The sequence below is a fragment of the Moschus berezovskii genome, chromosome 4, assembly GCF_049115385.1.
Source record: "Moschus berezovskii isolate FMDL1 chromosome 4, NW_MosBer_1.0, whole genome shotgun sequence".
Lineage (NCBI taxonomy): Eukaryota > Metazoa > Chordata > Mammalia > Artiodactyla > Moschidae > Moschus > Moschus berezovskii.
This window is the reverse complement of record NC_142463.1, coordinates 103,239,725-103,253,345: the sequence shown is the minus strand read 5'-3', so window position 1 is coordinate 103,253,345 and position 13,621 is coordinate 103,239,725. Positions and strand designations below refer to the sequence as shown.

At 42.4% G+C, this 13,621-nt stretch overlaps 1 protein-coding gene across 1 annotated transcript in view; it reads left to right on the top strand.

Moving 5' to 3' along the window:
• The first annotated feature begins 9,438 nt into the window (after nucleotides 1-9,438).
• Nucleotides 9,439-13,621, top strand: part of LOC148778149 (myomegalin-like) — a 162,717-nt gene continuing 158,534 nt past the window's right edge. Inside the window, 1 exon segment of the mRNA XM_088835005.1 lies at nucleotides 9,439-9,712. Coding sequence (XP_088691131.1) covers nucleotides 9,461-9,712 — 252 coding nt within the window. The 5' untranslated portion in view covers nucleotides 9,439-9,460.

Genomic DNA, 13,621 nt, shown 5'->3' with positions numbered 1-13,621 from the left:
GGCGATGGCACCCCACTCCGGTGCTCTTGCCTGGAAAATCCTATGGGCAGAGGAGCCTGGTGGGCTGCAGTCCATGGGGTCGTGAAGAGTTGGACACGACTGAGTGCTTCACTTTCACGCATTGGAGAAGGAAATGGCAACCCACTCCGGTGTTCTTGCCTGGAGAATCCCAGGGACGGGGGAGCCTGGTGGGCTGCCGTCTATGGGGTCGCACAGAGTCAGACACGACTGAAGTGACTTAGCAGCAGCAGCAGCAAGCAGCCCCCAGCTGTGTTAAAGCTTTGTCTGTGTCTTCACAGTCCTTTAGAAAGTGTGTGTATGTGAACAAATGCAGGATATTTACTCATATACATTGCTCTAAGGGTATGTTGAAGACTAACATAACTGGTGGGCAGGGTTGGTAAGAGGAAATGAAATAGTCTTTTTGATGGCCATTAGAGCAAAATATATATATAAAGAAACAAGTTTTTCTTTCCCTACTTCATTTCTACTTTCAGCACTCATCCCAGGGCTGAGTGGGGAAGAATAGGGATGACAAACTGCCACCAAGAGTTCAGCTCACTAACACTTAAAGTCTAAGTTTAAAAGAATAATTTACTGTCTTGCCTTTTTATCTCCTATTTAAAAATATTAAACAGTGGTTCTTAAATTTAGAGAATCTTAGAATGAGCTGTTGTGATTTAAAAAGCTGCTTCCTGGCTTCCATTTCCCAGAGATTTAGTTGGTGTGGAGTCCTAGAGTCTGAATTTTTCACATAAGTACAACCATACGTGTCTGATGTGGGTAAGCTGTAGGTCACAGTTCAAGACCTATTGTTCTATAACACTGATTCAAACCTATATATATAAGTTTGTTCTCTTTTAATTAAAAAGTAGATTAGTTGAACCACAAATTAGTTGAACCACATGAAGATCTTCAAGCATTCCTTGGAAAATATCCTCAGTTACATTCTTTTGCCTTCCAGAATTAAAATCAAACACTCATTCCACAATTATTTCCTAGTAACTGTTGAAACAATGTCAGACTCTATTTTTTTGGGCTCCAAAATCACTGCAGATGCTGATTGCAGCCATGAAATTAAAAGACGCTTACTCCTTGGAAGGAAAGTTATGACCAACCTTGATAGTATATTAAAAAGCAGAGACATTTTGTGGAAAAGCTTTCACGAAAACAACAGCATATGAATCATGTAAATTTCAGACCTGGTCAGGATCAAATCACAAATTACTTTTGGGGAAAATTCCTAAAATCTATTTTGTGTTTCATTCTTTGAAAGGTAGTTCTTCACCCTAATTAAAAAAAAGAAAGTTGCAAAAAAGTGTATCTTTAAGATGGAGTATTCTACAATATTTAACTTTTCATAAATTATATTATTTCCCTCTACATGTTAGAACCCATTCTAAAACAAATGAAATCAACCTGTGTCATCACCAATGTCTTCCAATTTGCTGTCAGTGAGAACCATGTTGGGTACACTGTCTAACTGGAATAAAATAATTATAGAGGACTTGTGAAAAAAATGAAGTGCTATATAATTGGTGCTTATAATTATGACAGATCCATGAAATTAGTTTTAGAAACATAGACAAGAGATATTCAAGAAAGATCCATAATGTTTATTGAGAACTTGCCAGATGTTATGCACTGCACTGGGCATTTAAATTAGCACTCATACTTACAACTCTGCAACGTAGGTTAGTGTTGGCCTTATTTTATAGAAGAAAAAGCTGAAACACTGTTTTAAAAGGTGAAGGAGGGGAATCGTTATGTGACTATAAAATACTAAAGCTACAATTTAAGCTCAGGTCTTCTGTGACTCAGCATGCTTCCTCAGAAGTCTTTTCCTGGAGCAGATAATGTTTCCCATCCATATGCTCTATTTCTAGCAACAGATTTCATCATTTTCTTAGAAGAGGCCTCTCAGCCTTACAGAATCCCTTCCCCTTCTGCCTCCCTATACAACTAGTTGTTTGTCCCACTTAGATGCAGAGAGAGGAAGCTTTCGGACCACAGTATAGGGTTACAGGCTAAAACGAAAAACCTTTATGTCACCATCGCCTCTACTTTGGAAGATCAGGGTCATGGGTTCCTAAACTGAGTTTCGTTGGCCAGTCCATATAGCGCTCCTCAGTTTTTGTTCCACCTCTTTCCCATAGTTAGATCTATAATGTAAGACCTGTGTTTATATCTGTGAGGAAATTCTCTTATTGGATTTCTTTTCATTACCATATCTCTCCTTACAAACAGAATCATGTTATATGACTCAAGTTTTGAGGATGTGAAATTGTGAGGCATTTTAAAAATATGAGTTTTAAAAAAAATCCCCTTGTTTCCCTCCTTTTCTAAAATTTCACTTCTACCCTAGCCATTATGTTGTTCCTGTTTCTCTCACATATACTCAATTAAAACTAACGTTACTGGACTTCCCTGAGATCCCACATGCCAGGCAGTACAGCCAAAAAAAATTAAAAAAACAAACCAATTTTGTATGTTTTGTATTACTAACAAAAATTAGAGGACATCATTAAAACCACATTACAACTTCCTATGAAACAGCCTTTGATATCACACGGTGTGGTTTATGGATCTGATCCAGTAGCTCACTGTTCATGTTCTAGTTTTTATTTGCACTACTGGTTGATAATAATATGATATGGAAAAGGGCCTGCTTCAGTGTCAGCATGTAACCATGACACCCACTGTTTCCTCTGCCCACTGACTTCAGGATTTCTTTCTCTGCAGATGGAACTCTCTGCGCTCCAGTCCATGGTGGCTGTGCAGGAGCAAGAGCTGCAGGGTCAGGCTGCCGACATGGAGTCCCTGACCAGGACCACACAGATTAAGGAAGACCTCATAAAGGTCGTTCAAAGCTTCTGAAACACTCTTGGAAAGGATTACAGCTCAGAGTACCTTCACCTCCAAACAGCACCTGGATTCACTGAGTCCCTCTACCCATACCTGTCTTCTAGATGCTCTGCTCGTTTGAGCCTCTTAGCGTCACCATAATCTCTCTGATATCAGAGGTGCTCAGATTTCATGAAGAAGCTATTGTTACTATCTTGGCTTGTTAATATCCCATGTAATGTATAGTAGATTATTTCAAGAGCATTTGTTCCTATGCTAAATAGCATTTTTTTTTTCATTGCTATTTTTATCACTAGAGTTTTGACTTTTAGGACCTGCAGATGCAGCTGGTTGATCCTGAAGACATCCCGGCTATGGAACGCCTGACCCAGGAAGTCTTGCTTCTTCGGGAAAAAGTTGCTTCAGTAGAATCACAAGGACAGGAAACGTCTGGAAATGGAAGACAACAAGTAAGCTATTGAAATACAGGCCTTATTTTTCCTGCAAAATAAACAGTGAACAAGATGTCGATTACTTATGATGGTGGCTGTTGCTGGAATTCATTGAGAATCTCTGCTCCCAAGTTCCCCACCGTGGCCAGTAGCAGCCACAGGTGCTGTTTTCTAGCATGTGTGGTTCCGTTGTAACTTCTGCCCCAGATCTGACCTTTCTTGAATGCCAAACTTGTTATTAATCAAAAGACCGGTTTACCCGTACTCCTCCGTGTCTCTGTTACCATGTCTCTAGAAACTAACTACTGTGTTAGTTTTAACTGTGTCTTCATGTTTCTGTTTGTGTGTTGCTTCACTTCTTTTTCCCCTCAGTTGCTGCTGATGCTCGAAGGACTGGTAGATGAGCGGAGTCGCCTCAAGGCCTTACAGGCAGACAGACAGCTCTGTAGCAGTCTGGTGAAGTTCCATGCCCATCCAGAGAGGTGAGAGAGTGACCGCACTGTTTTTCCTTTTATTCCTTATTACGTGAAGATGCCTACAGCTTATAAAGTGGGAAGAAAAAGAAAGTGGACCATTACTGGGGTCCAATTTGTCATTTGTTTTATGGAGTCCTCTGAGCCTCAGTGTCTAAATTAAGTCAGGAATACTGCCTGTTTCATGTAGTTGTTGCAAAGATCAAATGAGAATACATGTCAGGTGTCTCAATTAGTACCTTGCAAGTAGTAAGAACTTGTATATTTCTTTCATTTGTCTGCTCCTTGTCCTATTAAAGGCAGCTCTGAAATAGAGTGAGCCTTTGTATTTACTTAACTAAAGGAAGGAAGCAGAAGAAACCTGAATTTTCCTACTCTCAAGGAAATGAGGCTGAAGAAACAGCATTTAACGTCCCCTAGAAATGTGAAATGGATTACTGTACCGTAAAAAACCCTTCCTGCTCTGCTTGCTGAAGGAGAGTGGTGGAAAGTGGGATGAAAGTTTGAGGAGCCTATTGTCATGAGCTATCCAGGAGATAGTGAAAGACAGGGAAGCCTGGCATGCTACAGCTCATGGAGTCAAAGAGTCGGAAACAGCTGAGCAACTGAACAATTGTTATGATGGGTGGTGCTGTCCCTATGTATGTTCTGGAAAGGCCTGTTTCTTGTGTTCTTTGAGGAACAAAGAGATCATGGAAGGAAGAATTCCTTGACATTACAGAATTTTAAGTCACTGAAAACAGCTGCCTTCTGAATTATAAGCTTGTAAACTGGAAGGGTACTTAAGAGATACTGTGATGTAAAAACAAAGATACACCATAAAGGAACTTGACTGCAGACTAATTTTTTTTTCCCCCTAGCTACTTTGGTTCTGATATTAGAATGTCTAGTTAAAGAATTTTCTCAGGAGAAGCTTATGGAAGACTCTATGAAATCTTAGTTTTCTTATGGTTCTAGAAGGGAACAGATGCAGGTAAATCTGCAGTTTGATAGGAGACCTTTTTTGTTTGATCCTCTCATGTAGGATCATAATATTTAAGTCATCAATAGTTGGTTCATGAGGTGAACAGGTGAAAGTTCTTATAATTTCATGGTAGAGTGTCTAAGAGTGAGGGAGATGGGCCCAGAGCACATAAAGAGCCTGGCACCGAGGGAAAAACAGCCAGGCACTTCTTACTGCAAACTTGTTCATGCTATAAAGTTTAGCTCTTTAAATCACATTTCAAAATTAGTCAGCTATGACTCCTGTGTTCTGAGTAACTTTATGGGAAAATATTACTCCTTTTCTGTTGGTTGCATATAAATGGCTTAAAAAGAAAACAAGAATGACGGTAGAGTAGAATTTGGAGAAAATGCTCTTGTTGCAGCCCAGTTGGGGCTCATTACTGAAGAATTAAAATGACACTTCATGACTTTCCCTCAAGGCTTATAATTGTGCATGATGGAGTTTTAAGGAGTTATTAGTTAATGATGATGAATCCTATTTGTTAAAACACCTATTCAAGAGTTCGTCTTAATCTACTGATAGGTCTGTGTTTTTCTCAACTGTCCTGCAAAGGAGGAATAACTGAAGAGTGTTACTTCACACCTCCGTAGTCAGCAGTGAAGAGGTAGACTGAAGATCATCCCCTGAAAACACTGTTGTTGTTTAGTCAATCCGTTCTATTTGACTCTTGTGACCCCATGGACTGTAGCCCACCAGACTCCTCTGTCCATGCGATTTCCCAGGCAAGAATACTGGAGTGGGTTGCCATTTCCTCCTCCACAGGATCTTCCCGACCCAGGGATCAAACCTGTGTCTCTTGCACTGGCAGGCGGATTCTTTACCACTGAGTGTTCTGCTGAGTACATTTAGGTTCTGTGGCCTTTTTCAACTCTCTAAGTTCTAGCACGTAAACCAGTTTGCCAATAATATTGTAAAATAGTAATAATAAGGAATATACTGAGTGGATGCCAAGCACTGTTTCAAGCTCTTCAAAGGCACCAAACCCTTTATAGCTGAAAAGTGTATGGAATGGATATTACTATTAACCCTAAGAAGTGAGGGAACTAAGTTATGAAAAGGATTTGTCTAAAGTCACATAACTAATGATGCAAGCAGAAATCTAACCTAGACAATCTGGCTCTAGAGTCCAGGTTCTCAATAATTATGCCATCCTCAATTTAAGAAGCACAAAAGTATAACTTTTTGCCTCCGTGATAAAAAAGACCTGATATTTTCATACCACTTAAATTTTGCCCAAAGATTTTAAAGTAGTGCATGTTAGAAGTTTATTTCTATATAGAGTCAGATAGTTGATAGAAACTAATTCTTCAATAGAGGGAAGTTTTGGTGGCACCTCCTTCTGTGTGATTCAGGGCCTTGAAACTTGGGAGAACCACAACTTGAGAACTATTATTGAAGCCTCGAATAAAAGTTTTTCATAAAATTTCCAGCCTAACATGTAAAACTTACCCTGGAGATCAAGAGGCAAGTTAAATTTGAATGAACAGATTCTTAGCTTTCAGTAGTTCTGAAGGTGGCAGAACATTTTATTTCATATTTATCAAACACTAGCAATAACTTCATCAATATAAAGTATAGCACCTTTAAGTTAGAAATTTATAGTTCTGAGGATAGTGTTTTGTTGCTTTGTAAAAGCTTAGAAAAGGGTATTCTCCACAAAAGAGAAGTGCTTACTGTCATTTTAAAAACCAGGAATGGTAACAACAGAGGCTTGTCTACTGTAAACATACAGGCAGGACTTTGTGTGGGATAACTTATTTCAATATTTTCTATATATATATATAATATATATATATATTTTTTAAATTTACCCCTCACTTTCAAAAAAGCCTTTTGCATTCAAATTGGTGTTGGAGAAGACTCTTGAGAGTCCCTTATACTGCAAGGAGATCCAACCAGTCCATTCTAAAGGAGATCAATCCTGGATGTTCATTGGAAGGACTGATGCTAAAGCTGAAACTGCAATACTTTGGCCACCTCATGCGACGAGTTGACTCACTGGAAAAGACTCTGATGCTGGGAAAGGTTGGGGGCGGGAGGAGAAGGGGACAACGGAGAATGAGATGGCTGGATGGCATTACCGACTCTGTGGACATGAGTTTGAGTGAACTCCGGGAGTTGGTGATGGACAGGGAGGCCTGGCGTGCTGTGATTCATGGGGTCGCGGAGAGTCGGACACGACTGAGCGACTGAACTGAACTGAACTGAAAGGTACCCTTCAAGCTGCCCTGAAGGAAGTACCGCAGACTGCTGCTGCTGAGAAAATGAATAAGGAAAACAAAACCCCTATGCAGTAGTGTCAGGATGAAATGGGCATTTTTGCTTTGTCTCCATTTAACTCTTGATGAAGTCAAAATCATGGTATCCTGCCCCAGAGTGAATTAAAGAGAGAACATTATTAATAGAAAGGCAGAGTGGCATCAGAAAGGTCGACAAAGGTAAGTGGAGAACAGAAAGTGTTAAACAGAAGCCTTCAAGGCCAATGACAAGCACCCTTTCTATCTCCACTTAACTTACTTCTGGAATCCTGTGCAGGAATCATCGTAGGATGTGAGCCCAGTGTGGTCTGGTGGGGGTGAGGATCCTGACCTCCTAGAGCTGAACTTTCTTCAACCACAGGATTCTTCTTTTCAACACTCAGAAGGGAAACAATATGAAAAGTGTGTTTTTTAAGTCTGTCACTGAGTGGAACAATTCATTTTCTTTGCAGAGAAAGAAAAAAGGTTCTGATCTCTATTGTTCAGGAAATAGTGAACAACAGTAGTGTTGTTCAAAGTGAGCATAATACAACACGGTTGTCCTCAAGTGAATTAGCATCCTGGGTTCAAAGAGTTCCCAAAGCAGCCACAGCTTAGGAAGTGTGTTCATTCACCTCTGCACAACCAGTGTCCTGAATGAGATGGTTCTGGGGCTGGTTTAAAAAAGTAAGTATTGGAAATCTCTATTGTACAACAGTCTGCCGCAGAGCTCCAAAGATGCCGAGCGGTAAAGGTGTCTCCTTGTGAGTAAGGCTTTATTGAATAGGCTACTGCCTTGGTCCAAAGTTAACACAACATTCACGGTAAAGATCAGCAAATGAGTCATAAAATTAAGCTGGTAGGACAACATGATTTTAGTACTTTTTCATGAGATTGGCCGGGGCCATTGCAAGTACCCTGGCATAACCTTGCAGATGCCAAGAGATGGCGTGTAGGTGTGAGCTGGCCCTGCTCACCTTACCTGTAGAGGGTAGTGAATGCTCATTATTTATGCAGAGCCTTTCATTCATGGTGTGCGAGCTCAGGAGCAGGTTCTCTGCTCTTGGAGGAGGAGACAAAAATCTGATTTGTCACCAGAAGGAACAGTGAGTGGTCTCTGCCTGAAAGTCCAGAGACGTGCCATCTTGGCATGGCTCTTATACAGGGCTAGCTATGTAACTGTGGTCAAGCCGCCTAATCTCTGAGGCTCAGGTTACCCAGTGGCCAGAAGAGGAGTTGTAACAGGTTGGTTTCCGAGGCCAGCGTCAGAACTGGATCTCAGGGTTCTCTAACATGCAGGTTCTGTAAGACCCAAGGAGTATCAACGATACATTTTCTTTGGTGTCCAGATGAATTAACCATTATAAATTCCTACATTTTCAGAAGAAATCAGTAATGTGAGCCATAGGTCTTAATCTAAAATTTGATGAACAGTCTTATTTTTACAGATGTGGAGAAGAAGGAATACCCTATATTTGTGCTGTCTGATATGGCAACCACCAGCCACATATGTGACCATTTGAATTAATTTAAAAAGATAGACATACCATTGGGGCTGTTATAAGAAAAAAGCTTAATGAAAATTCTTTTAAGCAGTATTCATAGTTTCAGATACAAAATGATGAACAGTGATTCTTTGTATTGCTACTAATTCTGTCAGTGCCAGCCAGAATTTCTTCAAAAGGATTAGACATAACAGGATAGTATTTTTAAAAAGAATATTTTACTTTTAGATGTTTGAAAGAAAATCATTTCCTCGGGCTCAGTAGCCACGTGTGACTAGTGTCTACTGAACTGAACAGCAGAGGCATAAAATTGCAAAAATTTCTGTTGGTCAGCACTTCCCTGGACATATATCTAGACCACAAACTGCAGCTACGTGCCCCTTAGTGTGGGGCATAGATGTTTGTGTCCCAGAGTGACTGTTCATTTTTGGTGAGTGAATGAATGGATTAAATTCCTTTTAGACAAAATGGGGCAAGAACCCCTTCAGGCACAGGATGTTGGTGTTGGACAAGGGTTTGAGGGAGATGGGAGGAGGGGAGGTAAGAAGAAGGGGTTAGGAAATGACTGAACCGTTCTCGGCCCTGGGGCTGGAAGAGACCTCAGCTGCTGTAGGACACAAGACCCTTGCAGGAAGGTTCCTCATCTAGGTACTCACCCCATGCACGACTGATCCCAACAATGGAAACATGTGGGAGGAGCAGGGCTGCCCTGATCCCAAGGAAATCGGGGACCCTCTCCGCACTCAGTGGTGGGAAAACGTTGTCACGCTGGGTCCATGTCACAGTAGGGAAAATTATTACACAGTGGCAGGAAGGAAATAATTCAGGGTTTCTGGAAATAAGTGAGGGGGCAACCACTTAGTCCGACAGTCTAACACTGTGCAGTTGAAGCCAGCTTACCTTCTGAGGTTTAAACTGGAGCGTTCGTAACAAAGGACCAGTGATGGACTTTTCTCCAGTGTTGGTGCTGCCTTCCCTGCTGGCGAGGGGGCCACCCTGGGGAAAGGAAGAAATCAGAGGCGGATGGCAAAGTGAGTGTAATCTAAGCTGCTGTCTGGAAGGCCCCTGCCAGGGGAGTCACCTTTCTCTTCTGGACCCACTCCTAGGTACAGCTGCAGGGGACGACACGGAGGATGCGAGCACGGAGTTCACCGACAGTATCGAGGAGGAGGCTGCACACAACAGCCACCAGCAAGTAAGTCCGAGCCAGCTCCCGGGGTCCCGGGTGGAGGGCTGAGCCCTCCGGGGACTGGTGGCCTCCTGCAGCCACCGTGAGCCTGGCAGGAGAAACCGTCTTTGTGCATAAACCACTTCCCTGTCTTCTTCCTGCTCTCGCTAAGCTGCCAGCCACCTTTCCAGCCCCCATTCTCACTCCATTTTCCTTTCCAATCCACCTTTTGGCTCCCTGTATCTCGTGCTCCTGCCCCTGCCCCTTCCTGCCCTCCTTTGCCCCTATGTACCATCTATAGCTATAGCTTCAGAAGAAATTTTACTCACAACAAAACCATGGACACTTACCATCTTGGGCTTTTGCAACTGAAACACATCCCAGAAGACAGTCACCAAAGGGCCACTTGGGGAGGTGGCAGGCCTGGCCACTGCTTCAGGAGAGTGCTCTCTGAGGAACTACAAGAGGACTGGAAGGCCTCCAAAACCAGGCTCATTCTCGGGGAAGCCTCATGATATAAAAGAGAACTTTGTTGGGCTCCTGACTGTCTGCTCCAGTGGTGATGAGTCAGTGACCAGCAGATGACACTTCAAAAGCAAGCCCTGGTCAGACCTCAGAACATGGTACCCAAGGCTGAAACACTGTTCTCATTGACCAGCAGTGAAGGCATAACCAGCATTTTCTCGAGTTCAAGGGTAGAATGTCCTGGACCTCAGTCACCGAGAGGGATCCCATAGCATCCACTGGAATTCCTCTGTGTCTTCACCGAGCCCAGGGACATTTGGCAATCCCGTGTCCTAAAGGGACCGGGCATGTAGATGTTTCCAGGAGCCAGTGGATCATTGGTATCTGTCGTTCTGCAGAAGCAGCTGGGCGTTTCCAGGGAGAGCTTCCTTGGAGCAGTTGGGAAAACTATGGGGGAAATGAGTCTGCCTCTTCATCTCCTGCACAAGAAAAAGAGGAGGCATGTCTAAGAATCCAGCAGAAAGACCCACGTGAGCAGCACCCAAACCTCACAGGGCTGGGCACAGTCTTTGACTCTTGAGGACAGAAGCAGTGTCTGAAACACCTCCCATTCTCAACACAGTTTCTCCACCTTCTACCAAGACCCCCTTTGTGGTGCTTAGACACACCTGGCCCTAACTTCTCCCTTGAGTTCCTGCATGAGCTCCACTTCTCTTTTTGCTTGGACAGCTTCTGAGTCCTCCTAACCAATGCTTGTAACTTTATGTGCTCCGTTGCCCCTCTGGGCCTATCCCTCGCCTCGCCTCTCACTCCCTGATTGCACTGAGGATCTTGGGTGGTGGAGAAGGGTCTGCAGGATGTGAAAATATCCACTCTCACACAGAGCTTGACTGGGATGTCAGCTGTCAAGCTGACACTGATGGTTATTAACTTCAGAATATATGAACAGGAGCCAAAGATATGGAAAGAGCCAGATGTGGTCCAAACTAGGCGTGATAGGAGGAGTTCTCCACTCTGATTCTCAGTTATAGGCAAACTGGTTTGTAAAGTCACTTCTTCCTCAACCTTCTTTTTCCTATAGCTGAGTGTGGAGAAACGATCAGACTACATTTGGAGGTCAGTCCAGCCCTGGGATAAATTGTCACATCGGGGCATTTGTACTTCCCTTGCAATGTCTTCCCTATCCCTTGGCATGTGTTCAGTTGCTTCAGTCGTGTCCGACTCTTTGCTACCCCATGGACTGTAGCCTTCCAGGTTCCTCTGTCGATGGGATTCTCCAGGCAAGAATACTGGAGTGGGTTGCCATTTCCTTCTCCAATCACTTGGCCTAGGAGATACTTAATAAATTAGACAAGTATTTATCTGTTGGATGAAAGAATATCTTGGGTAAGCACTGTTTTTCTTTGCATCTCCTTTCCTTGAGAGTCAGTCTTCAGTTCTGGGAAGGAGGTATGTGAAATCACTGTAAACTTTTCTGAGGGTTGTGGGCATGGTTCTCCTGCTACCAATTACATAAAGCTTGTTTTGTCATAACTGTCTTGTGTCCAGATTCTCAAAAATGTATCTGCTTGTTCCCAGGGAACTGGTCCCTTAAGGTTATGCTCTGAGCTTCTCCCAGTTGTATCCTTGGGAGTAGACCTTATTCTCAACACCAAGCTCCCTTCCTGCCTCAGGCTACACACACTTCCCCTTATAAACATATCCATCCATCTTTATGTTCCTTTTAAGGCAAGAACCAACTTTTGGCCAAAGCATATTGCTCCATCTTTATTTTTGGACTCACCCTCCTCAGGAAGTTTCAGGTCTGGCCATAATGGTAATTTCGCCCAGGTATCTCTCACACAATTCCATTCTCAATCAAATGTAAGGTCTGTAATACCTAGGAAATTCCTGTGAAAGAAACTAATCATCATTGTCTTTCTTCATTTGAACTTTTGCAATAGAGAAAATTAATCAACAGTCACAAATGCAAAGGAGAGAAAGGCAGTGATGAACTTGAAAAAAGGTCATTTTTAATACCCTAATGCTGTCTGGGAACTGAATACATTGTGGGGGGTATGGAGCAATAGGGCTAAAACAAAGCCATTCTATTCAAATAAGAGATCAGGTTCGCACATTGACTTCTGTGGGGCAAATGGAAAACCAGCACACCAAAAAGCTGAATTATACCACGGAAGCAAGAGAACAGAAGAATTAGGAAATGTGAAAAACAACAACAGCAACAGTGATTTATGCAATGTAATTAACAGTAGGACTAAAGGATTCGCACCACTATTGCACACACGGATGCCCTGGGGTTTTGCTTGAGGAAAAACAATAGAAATATTAGCTTTCCATAGATGATAAAGTAAAAAATAAATGCTAGATTCTCAGTTACTTTTCATGAACTTACATTTAAAATTTAAAGACAAAGCAGCCAAAGTAAACTCCCTTGGACGTTGAAATATGAAAAGTCAGATTAGCCTGGGAACAAATCAGATCTCTGTTTTCTCATTTAAAAGTAAGAAATCAGACCAGATAAACCATATGGTCCATTCTGGTATTAACATTCCATGGGTCTTATTTTCCCTTTTTAAAGAAAGCCATTGTATTTAAATCAATAAAAGATAGCATCCATCCAGAAGGCACTTAAAAATTATATGGTATCATTAAAATGAGACATTATTTTTAAGCAGAAGGAACCATTAAGGTCTCCCTGGAGTAGGAAATGCAACCCACTCCAGTATTCTTGCCTGGAAAATTCCATCAAGAGAGAACCCCTGTCTTTGGGGCTCCAAAGAGTCAAACACAAGTGAGCAACTGAGCACCCTTTATTAACAGCAAAGAATAACTGTGTCCATATTCAAGGCTGAGAGCAGTGTTTATTTTAGGTAAGTTAGTTGCAAAGAGTTTATGTAGAAAGATAATGTCACATAACTTAAATGAAAGGTTAGGTCATAAGCTTTCAAAAGTGGTTTTATCCAGTCCTCCTCCTTCATTTTGTCCAAGTGCTTCGGGGCACATGCAGGGATGGCCACCGTCTAAGCCTGGCAGCAGAGCCATCGAGACATTCTCAGGAGCCTCCCAGATCTCAGGCTTACAGCTGCAGGTGCGATTGGTGCTGGGAAATGAGCACACGTGGGCAGCTTCTCCTTTCTTCATCGAGAGGGCAGAGCTTGCACATCTCTTCACAGCCTCCACTGCTGTGCTACTAAACGCTTTACACATACACGCCATGAATCAACCCCACCATGCAGCTGAAGCCTAGATTTTGGCATGCTGTTAGGAGGTCCAAAGCAACAGTCAGTGGCTTTGAGCCAGGCCAAGCAGGTCTATTAATCACTGATTCATTGGAGCTCCTCTGAGCCCTGTTTTGTTCAATATATTCCTGATCTAACTGAAGGAATCAAGTTTATAATTAATTCTACAAGTCGTTCCTACTCAAGTGGCCACTGCATGATTTATGGAGATGCACATGAATATTTTGATAAT